Below are 27,675 nucleotides of genomic sequence, written 5' to 3' on the forward strand. Positions count from 1 at the left end.
CAGGTGATAGTTTGAGGAGGGTGAAATTGTCCCTGCTGGAGATATATATATACTCAGGTGGTAGTTTGAGGAAGGTGAAATTGTTGGTGCTGGAAATATATATATATACTCAGGTGATAGTTTGAGGAGGGTGAAATTGTCTCTGCTGGAGACATATGTATACTCAGGTGGCAGTTTGAGGAGGGTGAAATTGTCTGTGCTGGAGATATATATATACTCAGGTGGCAGTTTAAGGAGAGTGAAATTGTCTCTGCTGGAGATATATATATACTCAGGTGGCAGTTTGAGGAGGGTGAAATTGTCTCTGCTGGAGATATATATATACTCAGGTGGCAGTTTGAGGAGGGTGAAATTGTCTCTGCTGGAGATATATATATATATATACTCAGGTGATAGTTTGAAGAAGGTGAAATTGTCTCTGCTGGATATATATATATATATATATACTCAGGTGAAAGTTTGAGGAGGGTGGAATTGTCTCTGCTGGAGACATAAATATACTCAGGTGGCAGTTTGAGGAGGGTGAAATTGTCTCTGCTGGAGATATGTATTCTGGTGGTGGTTTGCGGAGGACAAAATTATACCTGCTGGAGATATAAATTCTGTTGGCAGTTTGAGGAGGGTAAAATTGTCTGTGCTGGAGATATATATTCTGGTGGTGAGACAGCATGATATAGATCACTGTATATATCCAGATGTCGTTATTTCCGTTGATGTTTTATTTTACTTATTGATCATGAATTTGATATAAGGTGGTAATTCTATTATAACACTACTAATGGTAAAAATTGTATATAATTAGTACATTGAGTTATACCTCAAAGTGAAGTTGTTATAGATGCATAGGCCTAGCTAGAAAACCTTGTAGAAGAAGGTAAAGTGGAATAAAATTGATTTCATTTTCATACACAATAACTTCCTATGTTTAAAAGTACGTGTTGGTTTGTAGGTGTGGCAGAGGTCTTGCAGAGATGATTTGAGGAAGAAGAGCACAAAAGAGCCCGACTCTGAGTATATTAGTATGACAACAATGGGAAAGGAGGCCAGTCTGGATGGATTAGGTAAGTAAGACTTGGTATAATGATGGGAGTAATGGTGGCTCGTCTAGATGGATTAGGTAATTAAGACTTGGTATAATGATGGGAGTAATGGTGGCTCGTCTAGATGGATTAGGTAATTAAGACTTGGTATAATGATGGGAATAATGGTGGCTAGTCTAGATGGATTAAGTAAGTAAGACTTTGTGTAATGGTGACCAGTCTGGATTGATTCTGTAAGTAAGACTTTGTGTAATGGTGACAAGTCTGGATTGATTCTGTAAGTAAGACTTTGTGTAATGGTGACAAGTCTGGATTGATTCTGTAAGTAAGACTTTGTGTAATGGTGACAAGTCTGGATTGATTCTGTAAGTAAGACTTTGTGTAATGGTGACCAGTCTGGATTGATTCTGTAAGTAAGACTTTGTGTAATGGTGACCAGTCTGGATTGATTCTGTAAGACTTTGTGTAATGGTGACCAGTCTGTATTGATTCTGTAAGTAAGACTTTGTGTAATGGTGACCAGTCTGGATTGATTCTGTAAGTAAGACTTTGTGTAATGGTGACCAGTCTGGATTGATTCTGTAAGACTTTGTGTAATGGTGACCAGTCTGTATTGATTCTGTAAGTAAGACTTTGTGTAATGGTGACCAGTCTGGATTGATTCTGTAAGTAAGACTTTGTGTAATGGTGACCAGTCTGGATGGATTCTGTAAGTAAGACTTTGTGTAATGGTGACCAGTCTGGATTGATTCTGTAAGACTTTGTGTAATGGTGACCAGTCTGTATTGATTCTGTAAGTAAGACTTTGTGTAATGGTGACCAGTCTGGATTGATTCTCTAAGACTTTGTGTAATGGTGACCAGTCTGGATGGATTCTGTAAGTAAGACTCTGTGTAATGGTGACCAGTCTGGATTGATTCTGTAAGACTTTGTGTAATGGTGACCAGTCTGGATTGATTCTGTAAGACTTTGTGTAATGGTGTAATGGTGTCCAGTCTGGATTGATTCTGTAAGTAAGACTTTGTGTAATGGTGACCAGTCTGGATTGATTCTGTAAGTAAGACTTTGTGTAATGTTTACCAGACTGGATTGATTCTGTAAGTAAGACTTTGTGTAATGGTGACCAGTCTGGATTGATTCTGTAAGTAAGACTTTGTGTAATGGTGACCAGTCTGGATTGATTCTGTAAGTAAGACTTTGTGTAATGTGACCAGTCTGATTCTGTAAGTAAGATGGTGACCTGTAAGTAAGACTTTGTGTAATGGTGACCAGTCTGGATTGATTCTGTAAGTAAGACTTTGTGTAATGGTGACCAGTCTGGATTGATTCTGTAAGACTTTGTGTAATGGTGACCAGTCTGGATTGATTCTGTAAGTAAGACTTTGTGTAATGGTGACCAGTCTGGATTGATTCTGTAAGTAAGACTTTGTGTAATGGTGACCAGTCTGGATTGATTCTGTAAGTAAGACTTTGTGTAATGGTGACCAGTCTGGATTGATTCTGTAAGTAAGACTTTGTGTAATGGTGACCAGTCTGGATTGATTCTGTAAGTAAGACTTTGTGTAATGGTGACCAGTCTGGATTGATGTAAGACTTTGTGTAAGACTTTGTGTAATGGTGACCAGTCTGGATTGATTCTGTAAGTAAGACTTTGTGTAATGGTGACCAGTCTGGATTGATTCTGTAAGTAAGACTTTGTGTAATGGTGACCAGTCTGGATTGATTCTGTAAGTAAGACTTTGTGTAATGGTGACCAGTCTTTGTGTTGTGTAATGGTGACCAGTCTGGATGGATTCTGTAAGTAAGACTTTGTGTAATGGTGACCAGTCTGGATTGATTCTGTAAGACTTGGTATAATGATGGGATTATTGGTGACAAGTCTGGATAGATTAGGTAAGTAAGACTTTGTGTAATGGTGACCAGTCTGGATTGATTCTGTAAGTAAGACTTTGTGTAATGGTGACCAGTCTGGATTGATTCTGTAAGTAAGACTTTGTGTAATGATGGGATTAATGGTGACCAGTCTGTATTGATTAAGTAAGTAAGACTTTGTGTATTGGTGACCAGTCTGTATTGATTCTGTAAGTAAGACTTTGTGTAATGGTGACCAGTCTGGATTGATTCTGTAAGTAAGACTTTGTGTAATGGTGACCAGTCTGGATTGATTCTGTAAGTAAGACTTTGTGTAATGGTGACCAGTCTGGATTGATTCTGTAAGTAAGACTTTGTGTAATGGTGACCAGTCTGTATTGATTCTGTAAGTAAGACTTTGTGTAATGGTGACAAGTCTGGATGGATTAAGTAAGTAAGACTTGGTGTATTGGTGACCAGTCTGTATTGATTAAGTAAGTAAGACTTTGTGTATTGTTGACGAGTCGGAATAGATTAAGAAAAATTCTTCATTTTAGATACTTTTTCAGTTACCATGGAAACATATTGAATACATAAACAATTTTGAGAGGAAATTCAAGTCTTAAACCTTCAGATCAGCATACATGACTGTATATGATGCAATGTGTTGATTAAGTGATATTTGACCTTGGTAACACAACTGAAAAAGGAAGATGATTTTTGACTTGTGCCCTATCCGGGCCTGGGACTCGTGCGTTATGGCACCAAATCGCCTAGCTAAGAAAGTTAACAACAGCTTAATCAATTATACCACCCAGACGTCCCCAAAAATGGAGTCCACTGGGAATTAACCATTATATTTGAATATACTTTGTAAAAATTGAAAATGATTGTGTGGCTTTTAAACATTGGGGAGTGGGGAATAATGTTGCACTCTGCATTATTTTGTTAGTTGATATCTAAGGACCAACTTTGCTAAATGAATGACCTCACTTTTTCGGCAAAAACAGAATACAATATATTCAATAACATCATGCTAGAAAGAAATTTGATTGAAGGATCAGCCTTAGAAAATACATTAATTATAAGTTAGAAGTATAAATTACATTGAAAGCAAGAAATAATGTAATTCTGTTTACCTTTACTTTTAAGCTGACAAGGTTAGTTACTGTTGTACTGGTCAATGATTAGGATGCAAGGGAAGGATACACAACAGTGAATGATTTTTATGGTGATAAATTAACATGATTTTAAAACAAAACAATGCTATTTTTTCACTGAATTGGAGTTATTAAAAAAAAAAAAAAAAAAATTATTGGATAAATGTTCATGTGAATTCACAAAGACACTTGTAGGCCATAGGTGACAGATGTGGAAAGTTTCTCGTTTGCACAAGTGGGAACAAGTGGGAACAAGAGGGAACACTGAATTCAGCAAATTATACGATGATAGGCTACTGATTAATAAAATGCTTTAAATAAAAACTTTCAAAAACTTGAAAAACTCCTTCTTTAAAATTGTCTTCTTTAGGAATGCCTGGATTAGTTCATTACAGGTGTAGTTTTAGTTTATGCCAGTACACCACCTAAATGTTGGCAGTTTTGATTTAAACCAGTCATATCAGATAAATGAAGGCAGTTGTGGTTTAAACCAGTCATACCAGTTAAATTGTAGACTATTTGGTTTAACCCAGTCATACCTGTGAAATGTAGAAAGTTTAAGTTTAAATGAGTCATACCAGGTAAAGGTAGGCAGTTTTACTTTAAACCAGACATTGAAGTTAAATGTGGGCAGCATTACCTTTTTCCAGATTTTACCTGCTAAATAAATTCAGTTTTACATGTTACCAATCATACCAGCTATGAAGGCAATTTTGTTTAAACCAGTCATACCAACTAAATGTAGGCAATTTTGTTTAAACCAGTCATACCAGCTAAATAAAGGCAGCTCTGATTTTTAAAGGTAGTACTTGTTTACAACTAGCTGTTTAGTCATCCTTGAACTGGGTTAACAGGTCATGAACAGGTCTGCTCAGAACCTTTATACTTGTAGCTTATTCTGTATCACTGTACACTGAAGTCTGTTTTTGTCCAGATAAATAGTAGTAGTGACCAATAGACTGTTTTCCAGGTAGATTGTACTATAGAGCTTTCACGATAATGGCTGACATTCTGATCATTAATTGTAGAGAAGACCATTGTCTTATGTACAGACATATCCTTATTAAAAAGTGAAGGAATTTTACTAGGAATTTCAGCGGAACAGGCCTTTCTTGTGTATATGAAGTTATTGTTGTTTAATGGTTGATAGTTTTACTGTAGCAGTCATATCATTAGCTTTTATCCCTCGGTCTTAATACAGCAACACATTTAAATGAGAATGTTGATTGTAGATGAGATGTTACCAACTTTATAGGCATTCTGTCATCACCAGAACAGAACCATAACTTTCCTAGCTTAGACACTTCGGATAAGTCAAAATGTGTTCCACGTCCCTTGAATTTTATGATAAAGAGATTCGACTGTTTATGTCCTGTATTTTGAATTGTTGCATTGTTTTGAGGGCAGCATACCTAGTAGTTTGAAACATGTCAACATTTAAGCCAGAATGAAGGTTTTCTTTGGATGTTGTCTGGTCATCTATACTTTAATATGGAAAAGATGACTTATACATGATATGGAATAGATGATTTATTATACATGATATGGAATAGATGATTTATTATACATGATATGGAATAGATGATTTATTATACATGATATGGAATAGATGATTTATTAGACATGATATGGAATAGATGACTTATACATCATATGGAATAGATGATTTATTACATCATATGGAATAGATGATTTATTAGACATGATATGGAATAGATGATTTATTATACATGATATGGAATAGATGATACATGATATGGAATAGATGATTTATTATACATGATATGGAATAGATGATTTATTATACATGATATGGAATAGATGATTTATTAGACATGATATGGAATAGATGATTTATTATACATGATATGGAATAGATGATTTATTAGACATGATATGGAATAGATGACTTATACATCATATGGAATAGATGATTTATTAGACATGATATGGAATAGATGACTTATACATGATATGGAATAGATGACTTATACATCATATGGAATAGATGATACATGATATGGAATAGATGATACGTGATATTGAATATAAGACTTACTTAACATGATATTGAAGAGGCAAATCATTATACTTGATACAGAATAGGTGACTTAATGTATATTATATGGAATGGTGAACTATGGTGATCCCGTTTTGTCTTGTGTCCTGACTTGACCAGCATACTATTTTTACATTTTGAACTTCTTTGGGAAAGTCCTTGAACCCCAGTGAACTATGGTAGAATCACACTAGAAGGGTTTTTAACCAAGATTCTTCACATTTCTCCCACTAAGGAGAAGGTTAAGTTTACAATAGTTATTTGGTTACCATTATGCCATGAAAGTTATGCAATAATGAGTTATAACTTCAGTTTTAAACTTTCCTTCCCTTGTACAAATAACATTTCTCTTTTCTCTTCTCTATGCTACATATAAACGGTTACCCAGTGGTCACCAAGGTGACTGTTCAGGCCCCTTAGCCTCGTGTACATGATACAGAATTGGTGGCTGATATTAAAGGATTTGATATCACAATGTGATCAGTATATTTTTTTTCATAATTGGCAGAAAATTTCAGATATAATTTTATCTGTTTCAGAATTTGACGGAGATACCGTCTTGTGCCGTGTTTGTGGTGACAAAGCAAGTGGTTTTCATTATGGAGTACACGCCTGTGAAGGCTGCAAGGTAAGATGTCTTCACATTAGTACTGTACTTCGGACGTGGAATTTTCATTTTGGATACTTTGTTCGAAACCGTGTCAGGTTTTTAGAATGTGACATTTTTAACTACCTGAAATTTCAAATGTGTATCAAGCTAGAAAAGAATTTTATGTAGCTTAGGGACAATTTACTCTCGGGAAGGAGATTTACCCATCACCATGTTATTACTGGAGATTTCTTATCAGCTTCATGATTTCATCATTACTCCCCCATTGCTGACTGCTTTCAAAAGCTGGGTAATAATTCATGTGTGTTCTGACAGAAATATCATTATTCCAATCATGGTGCCCATGGAAAACATCTATTATCATCAGTCTCCCTCATTTTAAAGCCAGAATGCTTTGAAAATGCAGAAATTTGTTAAAATTTTCATTCGTTGCTATTTCAAGATGGTGGTAAGCTGGTCATACTGAAGAATATAGAACTATAGATTTGGGTCAAGAAAAGAAAAGAAATGAGATATAAAAGTAGTAATGAAAATAAGAAAAAAACAATAAAAAACGATTTGGGTCATGGATTCTGGTGAACAGTTCATGTATCATCCACAAGTCATTGCTAACCAGTTGACCCATTGCTGTGCTAATATTTATTGATCCTAATGAAATGACCATTGTTTGACCCACGTTTACCTTAACATGACCTCCGCTATACTGACTAACAATGCTGGGATCCCATGGGTCTGCTATTGATTGCCAGCCCATTAGCTCTCTCTTCAAGAAACAGGATGTCTAAGTTGGAATCTTTTCTTGTCAATATTTCACTGGTCAAAGATGTATCTCACTGGTCAAAGATGTTAGGGGTCAGCTTTAGGACATTGGTCAAGTGAGCATATAGGAATAACTGATACTGTTTACCATAAGAGGCGGCCATCTTGGATTTTGGTTGTTATATCCTGTAGTTTGTTATAGCTATATGCTTAATATATTATTCCATAAGTAGATTCCTATTGTCCCATTAAACTTTTATATAGTCTATTTTTGGACTGATCAGAAAAACAAAATGGCTGGCATATCTCCTTTGTTCATTATCGTATGATTAATTAACTTTTGAATTGTGCAAAGAAAAGGAGAAAAATCTGACTAAAAAATCCAAATAGAATGACAATACGATAGTAAATGTCGGGGATCTTTTGGGCTTTTTTTCTCGCATATTGTTGCTGTGGTTACAAAAAATACCTGACTTTGCTTAATCATAATGATTTGGTATGGAAAATATGAAATGTTTTTCCTAATATTTTTTCTGTTTTCTTAAAAATGTTATTTCAGTGTCCGTAATATTTACATCAAATATGCATCTCTGGATACAACAGTCACTTTTCAATTTTGGCTTACCATGGATTGTTAAGGATGAGAATCTGTTGAGGGGGATGGAATTATTATCAGTAGTTATTCTAGCTGTCTGGTTGTTAAGGATGAGAACCTGTGGCAGTATTAGTTACCATTAGTTCTTGTAGTTGTCTGATTGTAACAGATGAGAGTCTGTTAGAGTGTTAGTTATTATTAGTTATTCTTGTTGTCTGATTGTTAAGGATGAGAACCTGTGAGGATGTTAGTTGTCGTCTACCGTTTCCGTGGTTATTTCTGGTAACTTGTTTGTTTAGATGCTGATATCTCGGTCAGTGACCCAGTAGAGAGATATTGATTGTGTAAGGAGATGTACTGGGTCACACTGGATCCTGCAGTGATGCTGGAGCCTCAACACACTGCCATAATCAATAACTCTGTCCAAATATGTTGTCTGATCCCTTCCTACTTCAGAATATCTCTCTGTCCAATAAACTTGCTTGTCTGTATGTTCTGGGGCACACTGTGATTTGCTTTACTTACAACATATAAGATTTTAAGACGTCTTACTGGAAAGCTAAGAAAGACCTATGTTAGGTCGTCTTGCCTGAAACATGACAATGACCTATATCGGTTTTAAGGCTGTCTTGTCTGAAACAAGAGAATGACCTATATCAGGTTTAAGGCCATCTTGCCTGAAACAAGAGAATGACCTATATCAGGTTTAAGGCCATCTTGCCTGAAACAAGAGAATGACCTGTGTCAGTTTTAAGGCTGTCTTGCCTGAAACATGAAAATGACCTATATCAGTTTTAAGGCCGACTTGCCTGAAACACGAGAATGACCTATATCAGTTTTAAGGCCGTCTTGCCTGAAACATGAAAATGACCTATATCAGTTTTAAGGCTGTCTTGCCTGAAACATGAAAATGACCTCTATCAGTTTTAAGGCCGTCTTGCCTGAAACATGAGAATGACCTCTATCAGTTTTAAGGCCGTCTTGCCTGAAACATGAAAATGACCTATATCAGTTTTAAGGCCGTCTTGCCTGAAACAAGAGAATGACCTCTATCAGTTTTAAGGCCGTCTTGCCTGAAACATGAAAATGACCTCTATCAGTTTTAAGGCCGTCTTGCCTGAAACACGAGAATGACCTCTATCAGTTTTAAGGCCGTCTTGTCTGAAACATGAAAATGACCTGTATCAGTTTTAAGGCCGTCTTGCCTGAAACATGAAAATGACCTGTATCAGTTTTAAGGCCGTCTTGCCTGAAACATGAGAATGTCCTGTATCAGTTTTAAGGCCGTCTTGCCTGAAACATGAGAATGTCATATCCATTATATTTCCTCTATCATCATGCATTAAGTGAAGTGTAAAGTTATCATAATGAGTATTCATCTTTACCTGTGAATGATCCTGAAATGGTCCTGACCCATGACTTTTCTTTACGTCGGCAACCTTAAATGGTCCCATAGATGGCCATCTTGAAAAACCCTATTCCTTACCTTATTATTCCTTGTTATTTGACATGCATTCTGTCATTAATTGCTTTTATTTTTGTTTACACTTACATTGAATTTATATATACCCTATCAAATTATATAAAATAATTCTGCTACACGTATATTACTCTCAAATCCAAACATCTTCAGGACTGTGTCCATATTGCTGACTGTAGAACTTCACAAAATAGCATTATTCAAATGTACAGCTATGTCAAAGGTCAAACATGTGTGCCTCAGTGAATATAATTGTAAATTCCTGATAATGTTTTTCTGATGGAAAGGTACTTAAATATTTACAATAACAGCATTTGTAACATGCAAAATATCTATTTTTATTAATAACAAAATAAACAGTAAGCCTTCAGAAATATTACCATTGGGACAACTTGTGTATACCGTAAATATTCGTGTATAGTGCGCACTCGCGTATAGTGCGCAGGTACTTTTTGGAGATCAGATTTAAAAAAAAAAAAAAAATCTACAGAAAAATTAATTGACTGGTCACTGCGACGAAACATTTGATGTGGTCTGATCCATTGCTAATTAGGAAACCACAATGAGCATGACCCTAACACCTGTAATTACCTTAAGTAAACAAATTTACCCAGGTGACCTAACCAGCATGAAAGGCTTGGCTGATTGTATAATTAACGGTTAATGACAGTTAACACGTTGAGTATGAGGAGACTGATGACACCCGGCTTGGGCTGAACGCGTACTATTGGTCAGAAAACGATGTTGTTTTAACTGTCTGAACTTAGTATAAACACTGTACAATACGTCTGGCCTATTAAGTCGTGTCATCTTACCCTGGAAACAACTCACTTCACTCTTCAAACATAACCACGTATAGTGTTCATGTTGGTTTCTTTTGTCTATGTGCTGGCCTGCAATTCAGTATGCACATAGCATGTATCACATGGTGGAATCCCTTTTTAGGTATAGTCACTTGAATCCGGTAAGCAAAATGGCAGCCAAAATGAAGCTTTCAGTTGCCAATGAAGTAGCTTTCCAAAGGGCATGTGTCTAAATAGCTTGCTCATCTTTCGCAATTTAAAGTCATTTCTAGATCAGCTTTCTCCAAATTATGTATTTCCTAATAGGTCTATACAGGTAGGTTTGTGAAATAAAGTAATCGCAAAATCTTATTGATTTACAGTAATAATAAAGAAAGGATGATGACAGGGTAGTCATTTATTGGCCTAGTCAAAACTTTCTTAAGTGTTCCCCGTTACCTTTGAAACGAGGGCATAAAATTCCCCAAATTTGTGAAATCCAAGACTTGTAGCCCCTGTTTTCAAGGACTCGCACCTCTTCTACGAAACATTACTAGGGTCATTGTTTTACTGCTGTTTCACAATCCAATCAAAACACAGGGTAGACACAGCAGCCATTTTGCAATGTGATTGTGTAATTATTTCATCCTGTTTTAATCTATTTCACATTTCTTTACTGAGTTCCACCAGTAAGATTTATCTTGAATGACGTTGTGTTGATCCTGATCTGATGTTGCTATATAAAAAAAATACCATTCCATTCCTGCCATTGAGCTTAAGTTTTGTGAGATGCTTTTTCGCCTTTCGGACAAGAATTTTTTAAAAATTTGATTGTTATTTCCAATAAGGTAATTCAACAGTCAATGCTGAAATTGTGAATTATTTCAATTTCTCGTTATTTTTGTGTTCCAGATATACTTCTCAGTCTTGTTATTTTTGTGTGCAGATATAAACTTGTCTTTCTGGTATTTTTGTGTGATATAAAGACTTGTCTCAGCCTCGTTATTTGTGTGACCAGATATAAAGGCTTGTCTCAGGCTAGTTATTTTTGTGTGACCAGATATAAACTTGTTCATACCTTGTTATTTTTGTGTGACCAGATATAAAGGCTTGTCTCAGTCTTGTTATTTTTGTGTGACCAGATATAAAGGCTTGTCTCAGTCTTGTTATTTTTGTGTGACCAGATATAAAGACTTGTCTCAGTCTTGTTATTTTTGTGTGACCAGATATAAAGGCTTGTCTCAGTCTTGTTATTTTTGTGTGACCAGATATAAAGGCTTGTCTCAGTCTTGTTATTTTTGTGTGACCAGATATAAAGGCTTGTCTCAGTCTTGTTATTTTTGTGTGACCAGATATAAAGGCTTGTCTCAGTCTTGTTATTTTTGTGTGACCAGATATAAAGGCTTGTCTCAGTCTTGTTATTTTTGTGTGACCAGATATAAAGGCTTGTCTCAGTCTTGTTATTTTTGTGTGACCAGATATAAAGACTTGTCTCAGCCTCGTTATTTTTGTGTGACCAGATATAAAGACTTGTCTCAGTCTTGTTATTTTTGTGTGACCAGATATAAAGGCTTGTCTCAGCCTCGTTATTTTTGTGTGACCAGATATAAAGGCTTGTCTCAGCCTCGTTATTTTTGTGTGACCAGATATAAAGGCTTGTCTCAGCCTCGTTATTTTTGTGTGACCAGATATAAAGGCTTGTCTCAGCCTCGTTATTTTTGTGTGACCAGATATAAAGGCTTGTCTCAGCCTCGTTATTTTTGTGTGACCAGATATAAAGACTTGTCTCAGTCTTGTTATTTTTGTGTGACCAGATATAAAGGCTTGTCTCAGCCTCGTTATTTTTGTGTGACCAGATATAAAGGCTTGTCTCAGCCTCGTTATTTTTGTGTGACCAGATATAAAGGCTTGTCTCAGTCTTGTTATTTTTGTGTGACCAGATATAAAGGCTTGTCTCAGCCTCGTTATTTTTGTGTGACCAGATATAAAGGCTTGTCTCAGCCTCGTTATTTTTGTGTGACCAGATATAAAGGCTTGTCTCAGCCTCGTTATTTTTGTGTGACCAGATATAAAGGCTTGTCTCAGCCTCGTTATTTTTGTGTGACCAGATATAAAGGCTTGTCTCAGCCTCGTTATTTTTGTGTGACCAGATATAAAGGCTTGTCTCAGCCTCGTTATTTTTGTGTGACCAGATATAAAGGCTTGTCTCAGCCTCGTTATTTTTGTGTGACCAGATATAAAGGCTTGTCTCAGCCTCGTTATTTTTGTGTGACCAGATATAAAGGCTTGTCTCAGCCTCGTTATTTTTGTGTATTTATTTGTGCTGTAGTTTAAAGCCTTGGTTTACTTTTTTTCCAGGGATTTTTCCGACGCAGCATCCAACAGAAGATACAGTACCGTCCATGTTTAAAGAACCAGCAATGCAATATAATGCGAGTGAATCGGAACAGATGCCAATATTGTCGGTATGTAATGTCTCTGATGTGTGTACTTTTTTGTTGTTTCTTCTCCTGGAGGGATTAAATACATACAGAACCATTACTAATGCACCACATTTAGTCACCAGCTTTAATACAGATTCTTGTGTCATTCAAGCAGCAGTGACTTTTTATTGGTAATCTTAATAAACTCATGGTCCCAAAAAGAACTGGATCCTTGCTAGGCACCATCAAATAAAATACTTCAAAGTAAATCTGTTCAGTCAGTGGTTATCACACTACAGAAATATGACACCAACAGAGCACCTGTTCTATCAGCAGTAAGGACACTACTGAAGTCTTGACACCCGTAGAACACATGATTTGTCAAGAACTGAAGTTAACATTAAATTATGATTATAATTGTACTCAAACCTTCTATTTTTGATTATAGAAATATCTTAATTGTTTCATTGAAAGAAGCCAAACATAGAATCATCATTGCCCTGCTATAACATCCATTGATTTTTCTGCCCTAATGCTACTGTTCTAAATAACAGGAAGGCGTGGGAGACTCATTAACATATCAAGTTTTCTGTAGAGAAATAGGTCAGTGTATCTGCCTAATATCTCAGTTAATGTTTTCACAAAAAGCATATCAATCTTTTTTTAAAATACTAGACACATTTACTTAAGATCCACTGCAGTCAGTGTGACAGCAATTATAATGTTGATAAAGGTTATTAATGAATACATTGCTGTTTGTGGATAATGACCTGACTGTAGAGACTAATGAGACGCCTCCAAGCTCTGTCCTAAGTATATTGTGATACCAGTTACAACAGAGAAAACAACAATTATACATTTACATGTATGTGATGTATGTTCTAAAACATGTATGTTATGTGTGCCCCCACACTTTATGGTGAATGCCCTCACTCTTAGTTTATATATGTTGCCTCAGGCTTATTTGTATAGTGTGTGCCTTAACTATTTTAGATATCTGCCCCCTCAATTATATGTTTGATGTGTGACTTAGCAATTCATGATGCTACTGTATATGCTCTCACATTTCGTATCTGATTTGTGTCTTCACTTTTTACATCACCCGAGTCTCAAGTGACATATTACAATCACTTTTTATCGAGTGTCATGCAACATAAACAATTTACATTTTCGACTTCTTCTCAATAACCAAAAGGCCCAGGGTCATAGTATTGGGCCAGTAGCATGCTGGGATGAAGGGCTAAGAAATTTGTTCTAATGAATGATCTTGATTTACTTTCAAGGTCACAGGAGTCAATTGTGCTGAAATCTTTAATTGACTTCTTCTCAGTAACCAAAAGGCCCAGGGTCATGGTATTGGGCCAGTAGCATGCTGGGATGAAGGGCTAAGAAATTTGTTCATATGAATGATCTTGACCTACTTTCAAGGTTACAGGGATCAAATAAGCTGTAATCTTCAAATGACATTTTCTCAATAACAAACAGGTCCAGGGACTTAATATTGGCTCTGTAGCATACTGGTATGAGGGGGTTACAAAATTTGTTAAAATGAATGACTCTGACCTTAAGTTAAGGTCCGAGGGTTCAAATATGCTGAAATCTTCAAAAACTTCTTCACAATAACTGAGAGGCCCACAGACCTGATATTGGGTCTGTAGCGTTTTGAAATGAAGGGCTATCAAGTTTAATTAAATGAATGCCCTCGAACTTTATGCAAGGTCACATGGGTCAAATATGCTGAAATCTTTAAATGATACTTTCTCAATAACGAAGAGGTCCAGGGACTTCATATTAGCTCTGCTGCACGCTTGTATGATTGGCTTCAAAATTTTTGAAATTAATGACTTTGACCTTAATTCAAGGTCAGAGGGTTCAAATAATCTGAAATCTTTAAAAACTTCTTCTTAATAACTGAGTGGCCTGCAGACCTGATATTGGGTCTGTAGCATTTTGGGATGAAAGTCTCTCAATTTTATTTAAATCTTGACCTTCATTCAAGGTCACAGGGGTCAAATATGCTGAAATTTTCAGATGACATTTTCTCAATAACAAAGAGGTCAAGGGACTTTATATTGGCTCTGTAGCAAGCTGGTATGAGGGGCCACAACTTTTGTTCAAATGATTGATTTTGACCTTAATTCAAGATCAGAGGGTTCAAATATGCTGAAATCTTCAAAAACTTCCTCACAATAACACAGAGGCCAACAGACCTGATATTGGGTCGGAAGCATTTTGGGATGAAGGGTTATCAAGTTTAATTAAATGAATGACCTTGACCTTCATTTTCCTCAAACCATAAAGGGACCTCAGGTGACCATTAAGGACTCATGGGCCTCTTGTATATAGTGTGTGCCCTCGCATGTATGTGTATGTATGCCCTCACACTTTCTCTGTGATTTGTGTCTTCACTTTCTGTATATGATGTGTGCCCTCTCACACCTGTGTATATGATGTGTACCCTCACACTTTGTATCTGATTTGTGTTTTTACTTTCTGTATATGATGTGTGCCCTTTCACACTTGTGCATATGTGTGCTCTCACAATTGCTGCTGTAGCAAGTCATGTGTAGTTGGATTAAACAGATAAAATCATTCTGACATTAATGAATTAATGATGTATTACATACATATTGAAATAAGTTTACCATATATTGGAAGGTACATTGAATGCAAACTTAATCCCTGGCATACAGGTTGTCGATTATCATAATAAAATTAACAATCCACAGATATAAACACGTTTACAGTACCATATAGTCTATTAATCTACCATGATAAAAATCATGTTGTTTCACTTGCTTTATGATTTTCTTTTCAGTTTAAAAAAGTGCATTGCTGTCGGGATGTCTCGAGATGGTATGTATACAAATGTACATAATACTGGTAATGACTGTGCCACAGACTATGGGCCCCCTTGATTCAGAAGACCATTATACAGTGGCCTCCTTGAATCAGGAGCACTCTTAAATTGGTCCCCCAGTTTCAGGAGGCAACTAAATACTATTGGACCCTTGATTTAGAAGACCGCTAGAGGCTTGAAACTGAATAAATTTGTCATGTTAATGGAAATAATAAGCAGTCTACACTGATGTTGACAAGTTTACACTGTTTGGTATACTAATTTTATACTCGTGTTCACAGCTGTGCGGTTTGGCCGGGTTCCCAAAAAGGAAAAGGCACGAATCATCGAACAGATGCAGAAAATGAATTCACAGACTCCTACACATCAACTTAGTGGTGTCCTTCAGAATCCACTAGACCTTGTACAGCATGTGATAAACGCACACAGACAGACGTGTGCCTTCACACTTGACCGTGTAAAGACCATGCGCCAGGCAGCATTGCAGACGGGCGAGTTTGTCAACTGTCCTGCTCAAATGGTCAGTGTTTCTTCTGTAATGCGCTTATAGACATTCTTTTTACTTTCTTGTGTTACCCTTCTTCAGCAACTGTGAGTGTTAGTCATCTACTTGTTCTGTCCTAGGTCCCTGTACTAGTGTGTGTTAGTTATCTACTTGTTCTGTCCTAGGTCCCTGTACTAGTGTGTGTTAGTTATCTACTTGTTCTGTCCTAGGTCCCTGTACTAGTGTGTTAGTTATCTACTTGTGTGTGTTAGTTATCTACTTGTTCTGTCCTAGGTCCCTGTACTAGTGTGTGTTAGTTATCTACTTGTTCAGTCCTAGGTCCCTGTATTAGTGTGTGTTAATTATCTACTTGTTCTGTCCCAGGTCCCTGTACTAGTGTGTGTTAGTTATCTACTTGTTCTGTCCTAGGTCCCTGTACTAGTGTGTGTTAGTTATCTACTAGTGTGTGTTGTTCTGTCCTAGGTCCCTGTACTAGTGTGTGTTAGTTATCTACTTGTTCTGTCCTAGGTCCCTGTACTAGTGTGTGTTAGTTATCTACTTGTTCTGTCCTAGGTCCCTGTACTAGTGTGTGTTAGTTATCTACTTGTTCTGTCCTAGGTCCCTGTACTAGTGTGTGTTAGTTATCTACTTGTTCTGTCCTAGGTCAGTGTACAGTGTACTAGTGTGTGTTAGTTATCTACTTGTTCTGTCCTAGGTCTGTACTAGTGTGTGTTAGTTATCTACTTGTTCTGTCCTAGGTCCCTGTACTAGTGTGTTAGTTATCTACTTGTTCTGTCCTAGGTCCCTGTACTAGTGTGTGTTAGTTATCTACTTGTTCTGTCCTAGGTCCCTGTACTAGTGTGTGTTAGTTATCTACTTGTTCTGTCCTAGGTCCCTGTACTAGTGTGTGTTAGTTATCTACTTGTTCTGTCCTAGGTCCCTGTACTAGTGTGTGTTAGTTATCTACTTGTTCAGTCCTAGGTCCCTAGTGTGTGTTAGTTATCTACTTATTCTGTCCTAGGTCCCTGTACTAGTGTGTGTTAGTTATCTACTTGTTCTGTCCTAGGTCCCTGTACTAGTGTGTGTTAGTTATCTACTTGTTCAGTCCTAGGTCCCTGTACTAGTGTGTGTTAGTTATCTACTTGTTCTGTCCTAGGTCCCTGTACTAGTGTGTGTTAGTTATCTACTTGTTCTGTCCTAGGTCCCTGTACTAGTGTGTGTTAGTTATCTACTTGTTCTGTCCTAGGTCTAGTGTGTGTTGTACTAGTGTGTGTTAGTTATCTACTTGTTCTGTCCTAGGTCCCTGTACTAGTGTGTGTTAGTTATCTACTTGTTCTGTCCTAGGTCCCTGTACTAGTGTGTGTTAGTTATCTACTTGTTCTGTCCTAGGTCCCTGTACTAGTGTGTGTTAGTTATCTACTTGTTCTGTCCTAGGTCCCTGTACTAGTGTGTGTTAGTTATCTACTTGTTCTGTCCTAGGTCCCTGTACTAGTGTGTGTTAGTTATCTACTTGTTCTGTCCTAGGTCAGTGTACTAGTGTGTTAGTTATCTACTTGTTCTGTCCTAGGTCAGTGTACTAGTGTGTGTTAGTTATCTACTTGTTCTGTCCTAGGTCCCTGTACTAGTGTGTGTTAGTGTACTAGTGTGTGTTAGTTATCTACTTGTTCTGCCCTAGGTCCCTGTACTAGTGTGTGTTAGTTATCTACTTTTTCTGTCCTAGGTCCCTGTACTAGTGTGTGTTAGTTATCTACTTGTTCAGTCCTAGGTCAGTGTACTGTGTGTGTTAGTTATCTACTTGTTCTGTCCTAGGTCAGTGTACTGTGTGTGTTAGTTATCTACTTGTTCTGTCCTAGGTCCCTGTATTAGTGTGTGTTAGTTATCTACTTGTTCTGTCCTAGGTCCCTGTACTAGTGTGTGTTAGTTATCTACTTGTTCTGTCCTAGGTCCCTGTACTAGTGTGTGTTAGTTATCTACGTGTTCTGTCCTAGGTCCCTGTACTGTGTGTGTTAATTATCCCTGTCTGTTACTGATGTTAATTCTTACTTTTCCAGGCTTGTCCACTCAATGTTAACCTTGCTACAGATCCTAATGACAACTGCTGGGAAGAGTTCTCAGAATTTTTTTCACCAGCCATTAAGTCAGTTGTTGATTTTGCCAAAGCCATTCCAGGGTTTGCCCTTTTGAATTCAGATGACCAAGTTACATTGCTCAAGGTAGGTTTAACAATTTTGAACTTTGACACTCTTTCGGGGATTTAAATTTTACTGATTCTATAACTAATGATAAAATAAATTATTTAGGATGTGAAATTTAGCCTGTAAGAGTCTACTGATACTGTTCCTGTGTACAAAAAAGAAGTATTTTCCTGTTTATAAGTATTGAACTTGTTCAGATATAGCGGGCATCAGTAATCTCACAGCTATATTCTTTGACGAGATAGGTCACCTGAGACAAAGTCACATGGTGACCAATTCTAATCTCCTTCATCTGGTGTCATGCGTCCGTAAACAATTTAACATTTTTGACTTCTTCCTGAAAAGCCCTGATTTAATTTCAATGAAAATTTTACAGAACCCTTCACTAGCTTAAGATGAACCAATATTGTGAATTATACAGCCTTCTTGGGGACATATATTTTCTTAAGACTTTAATTGAAGAAATGTATTTTTGAGGATAACATTGGTTATTTCCCACTAGAAATAACTGTATAAGAATTATCAGTGAAGGAGAACAGTTCTGATGGAGTGCATATGTTGACACTGTCAATATTAAGTGTCACAATTTCTGTTTCATGACACTTGATAACTATCCTTTAACCTTTATATTCATTATCGCTTATCTCAGGTGACTGTCAAGGCCGCTAGGCCTCTTGTTGTAATTCTAACTCACAACTATTTCCTTCGACAAGTGGAGATAATTATCCTCACAGCTACATCATTTGAAAAGTGGAAATCATTACATTAATTTGATTGTAGGCATCAACATTTGAGGTGCTTCTGGTGCGATTTGCTGCCCTGTTTGATCCTGATACAAACACCATGTTGTTCACATGTGGCAAACTATTCAAACGACATCCATCTACAGTAAGTAAACAGGTGCCCTGCAGTTTGTGAGAACAGCTTGTTTGCTAATTTAAATTAGTCTCCATGCTGATATAAAGTATAATCTATCACAAGATTCTGGATGAGATTTCCTGAAGTGAAGAAACTCAATTTTGTATGAAGGAAGGGCAAGGTCCCCTTGTAAACAGTTGTGGGGCAAAGTAGGGAAATAGAGGTAGAGTTTTATAATCAATTCATGCCTTGTTTGGATAAAACCAAAAATAAGCCATATCTGGTTTGGACTGTCTTTCGGTGAAAAAGACTTAGATTTTTTCTAAATGTTAACTTGAGCTTTACTGGGAGAAGACGGGTATGGACCTCAAAGAGGCACATGAGAAAGACCCTCAACATTGGGCACAGTGGTAGGACCCTCACTTGGGGCACAGAAAGAGGGCCCTCAGTGGGGATAAATGTGTAGGACCCTCACTTTTGGAACAGGAGTTGGATCCTCACTGGGGATCCCTTAATGAAAAGGAAAAGGACCCACACTTAGGGATTTAGGAATAGGACCCTCACTTTGGGATATACGAATAGGACCCTCACTTAGGGATATAGGAATAGGACCCTCACTTTGGGATATAGGAATAGGACCCTCACTTTGGGATATAGGAATAAGACCCTCACTTTGGGATATCGGAATAGGACCCTCACTTAGGGATATCGGAATAGGACCCTCACTTAGGGATATAGGACTAGGACCCTCACTTTGGGATATAGGAATAGGACCCTCACTTAGGGATATCGGAATAGGACCCTCACTTTGGGATATAGGACTAGGACCCTCACTTTGGGATATAGAACTAGGACCCTCATTTAGGGATATACGAATAGGACCCTCACTTTGGGATATAGGACTAGGACCCTCACTTTGGGATATAGGAATAGGACCCTCACTTAGGGATAGAGGAATAGGACCCTCACTTAGGGATATAGGAATAGGACCCTCACTTTGGGATATAGGAATAAGACCCTCACTTTGGGATATCGGAATAGGACCCTCACTTTGGGATATAGGACTAGGACCCTCACTTTGGGATATAGGAATAGGACCCTCACTTAGGGATAGAGGAATAGGACCCTCACTTAGGGATATAGGAATAGGACCCTCACTTTGGGATATAGGAATAAGACCCTCACTTTGGGATATCGGAATAGGACCCTCACTTTGGGATATAGGACTAGGACCCTCACTTTGGGATATAGGAATAGGACCCTCACTTAGGGATAGAGGAATAGGACCCTCACTTTGGGATCTAGGACTAGGACCCTCACTTAGGGATATAGGAATAGGACCCTCACTTTGGGATATAGGAATAAGACCCTCACTTTGGGATATCGGAATAGGACCCTCACTTAGGGATATCGGAATAGGACCCTCACTTAGGGATATAGGAATAGGACCCTCACTTAGGGATATAGGAATAGGACCCTCACTTAGGGATATCGGAATAGGACCCTCACTTTGGGATATAGGACTAGGACCCTCACTTTGGGATCTAGGACTAGGACCCTCATTTAGGGATATCGGAATAGGACCCTCACTTTGGGATATAGGACTAGGACCCTCACTTTGGGATCTAGGACTAGGACCCTCATTTAGGGATATCGGAATAGGACCCTCACTTTGGGATATAGGACTAGGACCCTCACTTTGGGATATAGGAATAAGACCCTCACTTTGGGATATACGAATAGGACCCTCACTTAGGGATATCGGAATAGGACCCTCACTTTGGGATATACGAATAGGACCCTCACTTTGGGATATAGGAATAGGACCCTCACTTGGGGCACAGGAGTAGGACCCAATAAGGGAAGTAGAGGGAATTCTTTTTAAAATCATTATTTCATTTTGATAAGATTTGGTGTTGACCATCCATTACTGTATCCCTTCTCCAAGGGATGGAGAGTAAGGATCCAGTAGGAGAAAGATCAGTTTGTTCAGAAAATAAATTTTTTGTCTAGAGAATTTTTGAGGAAATCATTTTCCTATAAAAATAGAGTATGATTGTGCATTGTAATTAACCTTGTAATTAACCTTGTGATTGCAGGTGACCACTAGTGCTGGTTTTCTGCTAGATTCTATGTTTGACTTTGCGGAGCGTTTCAACAAGCTCAACTTGACAGATGATGAGATTGCCCTGTTTTCTGCTGTTGTTCTCTTATCTCCAGGTAAATTTATTAAAAGTTTGAAATTTTGGCTTTCCTATAAAAATTTGTAACAATTTCACCTCATGAAAACACTTCAATAAATACTGAGGAATGGTATATGGTATTTATACATGAAACACAGTTTCTGTTTGGTTTTGGTTTTACTATTCTGAAATGGTAGACATTTGAAATACTACAAATAGCCCATGTTAAACTTTTGTCTTTGTAGACACAGATCTTTGTCAAATTGAAGTTACCTAACAATACATAAATACTGGTATGACATAAGTTCTGTCTGGAACTCCAGCTGGCATTTGAGGTGTTTCTAACATTTCTTGAGTTTGACATTGTAGAATATGTTACCACTACTAGAGTATATATATACATAACAGTATATGCATTAATAGAGAAAAACAGTTCTATACCATTTACAGTTTATGTAGATCAACATTTCAAGTGCTTTAAAAGGCTCCTTGGGGATTTCTCTTCTTGGGGATTTCTCTCCTTGGGGATTTCTCATTGTAATATGCTTATGTGAAAAATTCTCAAGTTAGTGGAAAGTTCATGACCTTGACTCTGACTTTTTTTCAATAAATCAGCAACATTTTACAAACAATATCCCTGAAGTCCTGGTATTTTTGCTGGTGTTGAGGGCTGTTGGGATTTCCTCAAAGAGATATAGACAACTGTAGATTTTAGGATAAGTGTTAAATTCTCACATACTGTGAAGTGCTTTTACATAAATATGACATGTGTTTCAGACCGCCCTGGGCTAAGGAACCTGGAGCAGATTGAGAAGATTCAGACAAAGTTAACAGAAAGCCTGCAGACCATCATCAACACTAACCACATGCACGACAACACATTGTTTGCCAAACTACTGATGAAAACCACAGATCTGCGTACCCTTAACACTCTCCACTCTGAGAAATCTCTGGGTACGTAGAAATGAATTCTTGGTATTCATTTCATTCTCCTCATCCCCTTATCCTTACCATCATCTCATTACCAGGTCAGACTAGTCAATAATTTAAACATTTGTCCAGGTCAGACTAGACCATGATGTAAAAATGATTTTTTTGTCCAGGTCAGACTAGATGTTGATGTAGAAATGATTTTTTTGTCCAGGTCAGACTAGACGATGAAGTACAAATAATCTATTTGTCCAGGTCAGACTAGACGATGATGTAGAAATAATCTATTTGTCCAGGTCAGATTAGACGATGATGTAGAAATGATCTATTTGATATTTGTCAAGGTCAGACTACACAATAATATAAATATGTTTTTTTCTTTTGTTCAGGTCAGGCATGCCAGGGTGTTGACGGAACAGAGAGTGACCCTATGGATTTAAAAGCTAACCTACAGGAGGCTATTGATTCCAGGTAACAATGTGGCTTAGCTTATCACTGTCAAACACACCGTCAATTCTGTTACAGCATTTCCAGAATAATTTTTATCAATGTAATAGAGTATGAGAACTATAGTTGCTATATCCAAACCCTCAATATCAATATTCCACCTTGTAAATATTTTTTCTTTCAGTTTTTGCAATGCAAAATCATAGCATCTTTTGTTTTTTTTTAACATTTCGTATAAAAGGATATCCTATATATTTACTACTTGTTTGTCTTCAGATTTTGAGATTGATCGAAAGAGAAAAGTGGCTGCAGTATGAAATTGTAATACATACCCTTGGCACTGCTTGTAGATGTGTTTGTTATTATCATAACTGTGTGTCCTTCTAGATCTGAGGGTTCTTCACCATCCGAGCCATCATTAAGTGCCCCAGGTTATGAGCCGTCAGTGGAGATCAGTGGGGCCCCAGTCTTGCCTCTTCGTGGTCCTGCCGACATGCAGGGACATCAACAGCAGGTTGTGCTCAAAACACCATACGGAACCTTCTACCGTGAAGAGAGTTTCTATGGGCTTGTTCCGGATCCTCCTCGACGCCGCTGTCACACCCTTGATCGGGAAACTGTATCACGGCCTCGGTTACATACCATTGAGGAGGGAAGTAGACGAAGAAACACTTTAGATAGAGACTATATAAATAAAATGGTAAACAAATTGAGTGATAAGTTAGAGAAACGAGCTGCCATACACGGGGATAGCATGCCACCGTCCATCTGTAACAGTGCTGCCAGTAGTCCTATTCCCGAGGAGTATCAACATTATCTAAATCGTAACCATGAGTTTATACCCATATCAACGCCTGCTGATTCAAGTGCTTGTAGCTCTCGGGCAAGTCCACAGATGAATCGTGACATGCTCTTGTCGCGGGACACAGTAATGAACCGTGACACACTACTTCCTTACGGTTCATCACCAAGTTCTCCAAACCCTCGTTCTCGCTCAGGTTCAATGGGTGCGGATGACTTTGGTAATCGCAGACGCTGTTACAGTTTCCACATGAATAGTGAGGGTAGAGCATCACGTGGGAACACACAGCAGCAGCAAATGCCTGTTAATTACCAACAGGATCAAGACAGGCTCTCATCAGAAGACTTCAACACCACATTGATGCCAGACATGAGACGAGGAAGTATTGGAGCTTCCTACAATCTCCATGCAAGGAAGAAGTCCCTTTTAGTTGACCGCCACCCTGCGTACTTGTCACGACTCTCTGACTCGATAAAGAAAAAGACTGAACAACATCACTTGATGGCTGATCTGACATCCTCTACACAGGTAAGGGAGATAACTTCAGTCCTAATCAGGCATTGTCTGCAAAGGTAAGGGAGATATCTTCAGGGTTAATCTGACATTGTCTACACAGGTAAGGGAGTTAACTTCAGAGTTAATCTAATTTTGTCGACACAGGTAAGGGAGATAATTTCATGGTTAAACTGACAATAAAAATCTAGATGGGTATAACATTAATGAACACTTTGTTATGGAATTTGTTCACTCATTAGATGTCATTTGAGTCTTGTGTATTTTATTACAATAGGCTGTTCACATGGGTGCTGACAACAGTGCATTTGACAATGTATCATCCATCCGAATCCCTGTCCCCTGTCGTCCACAACAGTGGCCTACACCGTCCAAGCCAGCAGAGCACTGCCAAGAGGAGTCCAAAGAGGCTGTTGAGGAGCCCACATCACCGATGGCTACTGATCAGTGTGAAGATGAGAACCCACCTGTTGAGGTACTTCTCTATTCCTTCTATAGGTGTGCTGTTCAAACCACTCTTTGTCTGTGGTCTGTTCCGAAATCCATATGTCTGCTCTCTGAAACAGCTCTTGTTATTGAAGTGGATTATTAACTTGGTCAAATATCTTATCAAAAACCTAGGTTTCACATATAGCAAGAAAAGGCTGAAAACTAAAGATAAATTTGTAAAAGTTCAAATTAATGTGTGTTTGAGAATAAACTGGGGCAATCCTGTCCAATCGTACATCCCAAAATAATGTGTGTTTGAGAAGGAACCAAGGCAATCCTGTCCCATCACATTTCCCAAATTAATGTGTGTTTGAGAAAGATCTGTGAAGTCAGTGGATTAGATATAGGTAGATATCTCTACAGATCATTTCAGATAATTAACTATAGACTTTAACCAAATGTTAAACTCATATATCTGGTTGTGATGCAGGTGTTCCACAAGAAGTTCGACAAGATGCGTAAACACATGATTCCAGCAACAGATGAAGATACTGAGTTTAAACAAACGATCCAGATTAGTAATGAGGGAGCTGAACAGAAAACTGAAGCACTGCCGGCTATTATAATAGATGACATGCCTAAACTTGACCTTCCCAACTCCCCCAAACTCCAGAAGCCAAAGCTCTCTGCAGGTGAAGCCCATCCACAGCTTTTGGCCCATCTGCAGTCCCCAAACAGGGCAGGGCTGGTAAATATGCCTCTACAGCTAGGATCACAGGGACTACCAGCTCTCAATAATAATGGACTGGCCGCAGCACTTGCCCGTCCACCAGACCTGGCTTCAGAGATGCCGGGTAGGAGTAACCAAAAGGAACAGTTACATGCCACAACAATGTTTCACTTAAAGGACAAACTAATGAGAAAATATGACAGTATGGAAAACCTGCAAAAGATAGGTCAAAATCCAGGACAGTCCATGGAAAATGACAACAGTGCTGAAACTAATTCATCCACAGTAGAATCTCCCCCAAAGTCAGGCTACCAGGGCCACATGCCAATCCAGGGGCAGGTCCCCTCCACAGGAGTGTTTGCCCCAGGAATGTATCCAAGTGCAATGCACCCTGCCTTCATAGGCGCTGCCTACTCGTCAATGCATTCTATGAATGTGATGCCTGGATACAACCAGCACTTGGCTGGCATGCAACAGCTGGCGCAGTTTTATGGGCAGAGTCCACAAGTAAGGTATGGTAAATTTATAAATCAATTAGTTATCTTGATTTAGTACAGTCATTTACTGTACAAAACTTTAAATCAATTATCTTAAATTCAGTTGTTTACTGTACATATTGCTAGGTCATCTGACCCTAAGGGTCTCGATATGGCCTGTAGCAATCCTTCTTTGTCCGTCATCATTGCCATCAGCAAACTTTTATTTTAAAATGCTACTCCTGACTGTCCAAATCAGCAGTTATTTATAAAAGTCATGACTTTGAACACAACACAGTGACTATACACACACAACACACTGACTACACACAACATACTGACTATACACACAACACACTGACTTTACACAACATACTGATTATACACAACATACTGACTATACACACACAACACACTGACTTTACACAACATACTGACTATAAACACACAAGACACTTACTATACACACACAACACACTGACTATACACATACACAACACTGACTTCACACAGACTAACACACCACATATTATCTACAAACACCCCAGAATGATGTCACATGATCTTTAACAGTAATGCTTCTTCCTGCTTTTCATAGATTTAGCCCTGATGGTCAGCCCCTGAACCTTTCACAAGGACCCCATGCATCAGCAGCTGTGGGGACTTCCAGAGGTGCCCCTTCTCTCAGCCTTGAGCAAGCAGTGGAACGCAAGATAAAGGAAGAAGTTAGCTCCTAGTCAAATATGTATGCAAATCATTCTTCAAAGTGTGTGTTTCATCTGAAAGGACTGGGAGAGGACAAAGTTTAAAAGTTTCCTGGGAATGGCTGTATGAGACTTATCAACATGTAAGAGATGGAAGCATGTCGAGGATGACAAAAACATGTCTGGGATGGTAACAAGTGAAGGATGACATGAACATGTCAGGGATGGTAACATGTTGAAGATGACATGAACATGTCAGGGATGGTAACAAGTGGAGGATGACACGAACATGCCAGGGATGGTAACAAGTGGAGGATGACACGAACATGTCAGGGATGGTAACAAGTGGAGGATGACACGAACATTTCAGGGACGGTAACAAGTGGAGGATGACACGAACATATCAGGGATGGTAACAAGTGGAGGATGACACGAATATGTCTGGGATGGTAACAAGTGGAGGATGACACGAACGTGTCAGGGATGGTAACAAGTGGAGGATGATATGAACGTGTCAGGGATGGTAACAAGTGGAGGATGACATGAACGTGTCTGGGATGGTAACAAGTGGAGGATGACATGAACGTGTCAGGGATGGTAACAAGTGGAGGATGACACGAACATGTCAGGGATGGTAGCATGTGGAAATAACCCAAACATGTCAGCCATGGTGATACGTGGAGATGTTATAGAGATATTGGTGATGGTAACACTTGAGGCATAATCTATGTCATCCTTGTACGACTAGACTGCATTGTGGGACTGAGATAGGAAAAATTGTGAATATAAGGAATGTCAGTGCTGACCTAGTGTGATATTGATGCCACTGTGTGTTGTCTGGCATTCTAACAATATTCTTACTTTGAGTGCTAGCACCTGAAGTGCTGTGATGATTGTGCTGGCAACATTTGAATATTACCCAGTTGAAAATGTTAGGTCCTCTATACCAATGGAAAGAAGAGAGTTAAACGTTGAATGTGAGGGAGTAAAATGTCTTACAGAAGTGGTGTTCTTAGGAGCTCTTCTAGTCTTCTTATACAGCCGGACTGCAGAAGATTCATGGAAGTCATCTCCATGGAAACCCTTCTAGGTCACAAGGGGTTTGTTGTCAAGTTTGAGTGATTAACAGTGGCATCGGGAGCTGTAATGTTGTGTATTTTGTGTGAGAATCAAAGGCAACTATTTATCGTTACTATCAAGGACTATCCAGTCAACTGATACATCATGTGTTTTTATGGAAACCTCCCATGTGCATCCAAGGGTGGCTACGGGAACATGTCATTTACACCTAAGGTTGACTATAGG

At 38.2% G+C, this 27,675-nt stretch overlaps 1 protein-coding gene across 1 annotated transcript; it reads left to right on the plus strand.

The window, feature by feature from the left end:
* The first annotated feature begins 1,018 nt into the window (after positions 1-1,018).
* LOC132553977 (ecdysone-induced protein 75B, isoforms C/D-like) lies at positions 1,019-26,403 on the plus strand. Its single transcript, XM_060218269.1, has 14 exons — positions 1,019-1,061; positions 6,650-6,738; positions 12,695-12,801; positions 15,578-15,615; positions 15,901-16,139; positions 18,155-18,316; positions 19,079-19,186; positions 21,256-21,376; positions 22,117-22,293; positions 22,659-22,740; positions 23,104-24,046; positions 24,309-24,506; positions 24,951-25,702; positions 26,265-26,403. The coding sequence occupies exons 1-14, from the start codon at positions 1,022-1,024 to the stop codon at positions 26,401-26,403; spliced, it is 3,195 nt and encodes a 1,064-aa protein (XP_060074252.1). The 5' UTR covers positions 1,019-1,021.
* The last annotated feature ends 1,272 nt before the right edge of the window (positions 26,404-27,675 follow it).

Source organism: Ylistrum balloti, unplaced genomic scaffold (assembly GCF_031769215.1).
Source record: "Ylistrum balloti isolate Yb309-2 unplaced genomic scaffold, AGI_CSIRO_Ybal_v1 Utg370370, whole genome shotgun sequence".
In the NCBI taxonomy this organism is placed as follows: domain Eukaryota; kingdom Metazoa; phylum Mollusca; class Bivalvia; order Pectinida; family Pectinidae; genus Ylistrum; species Ylistrum balloti.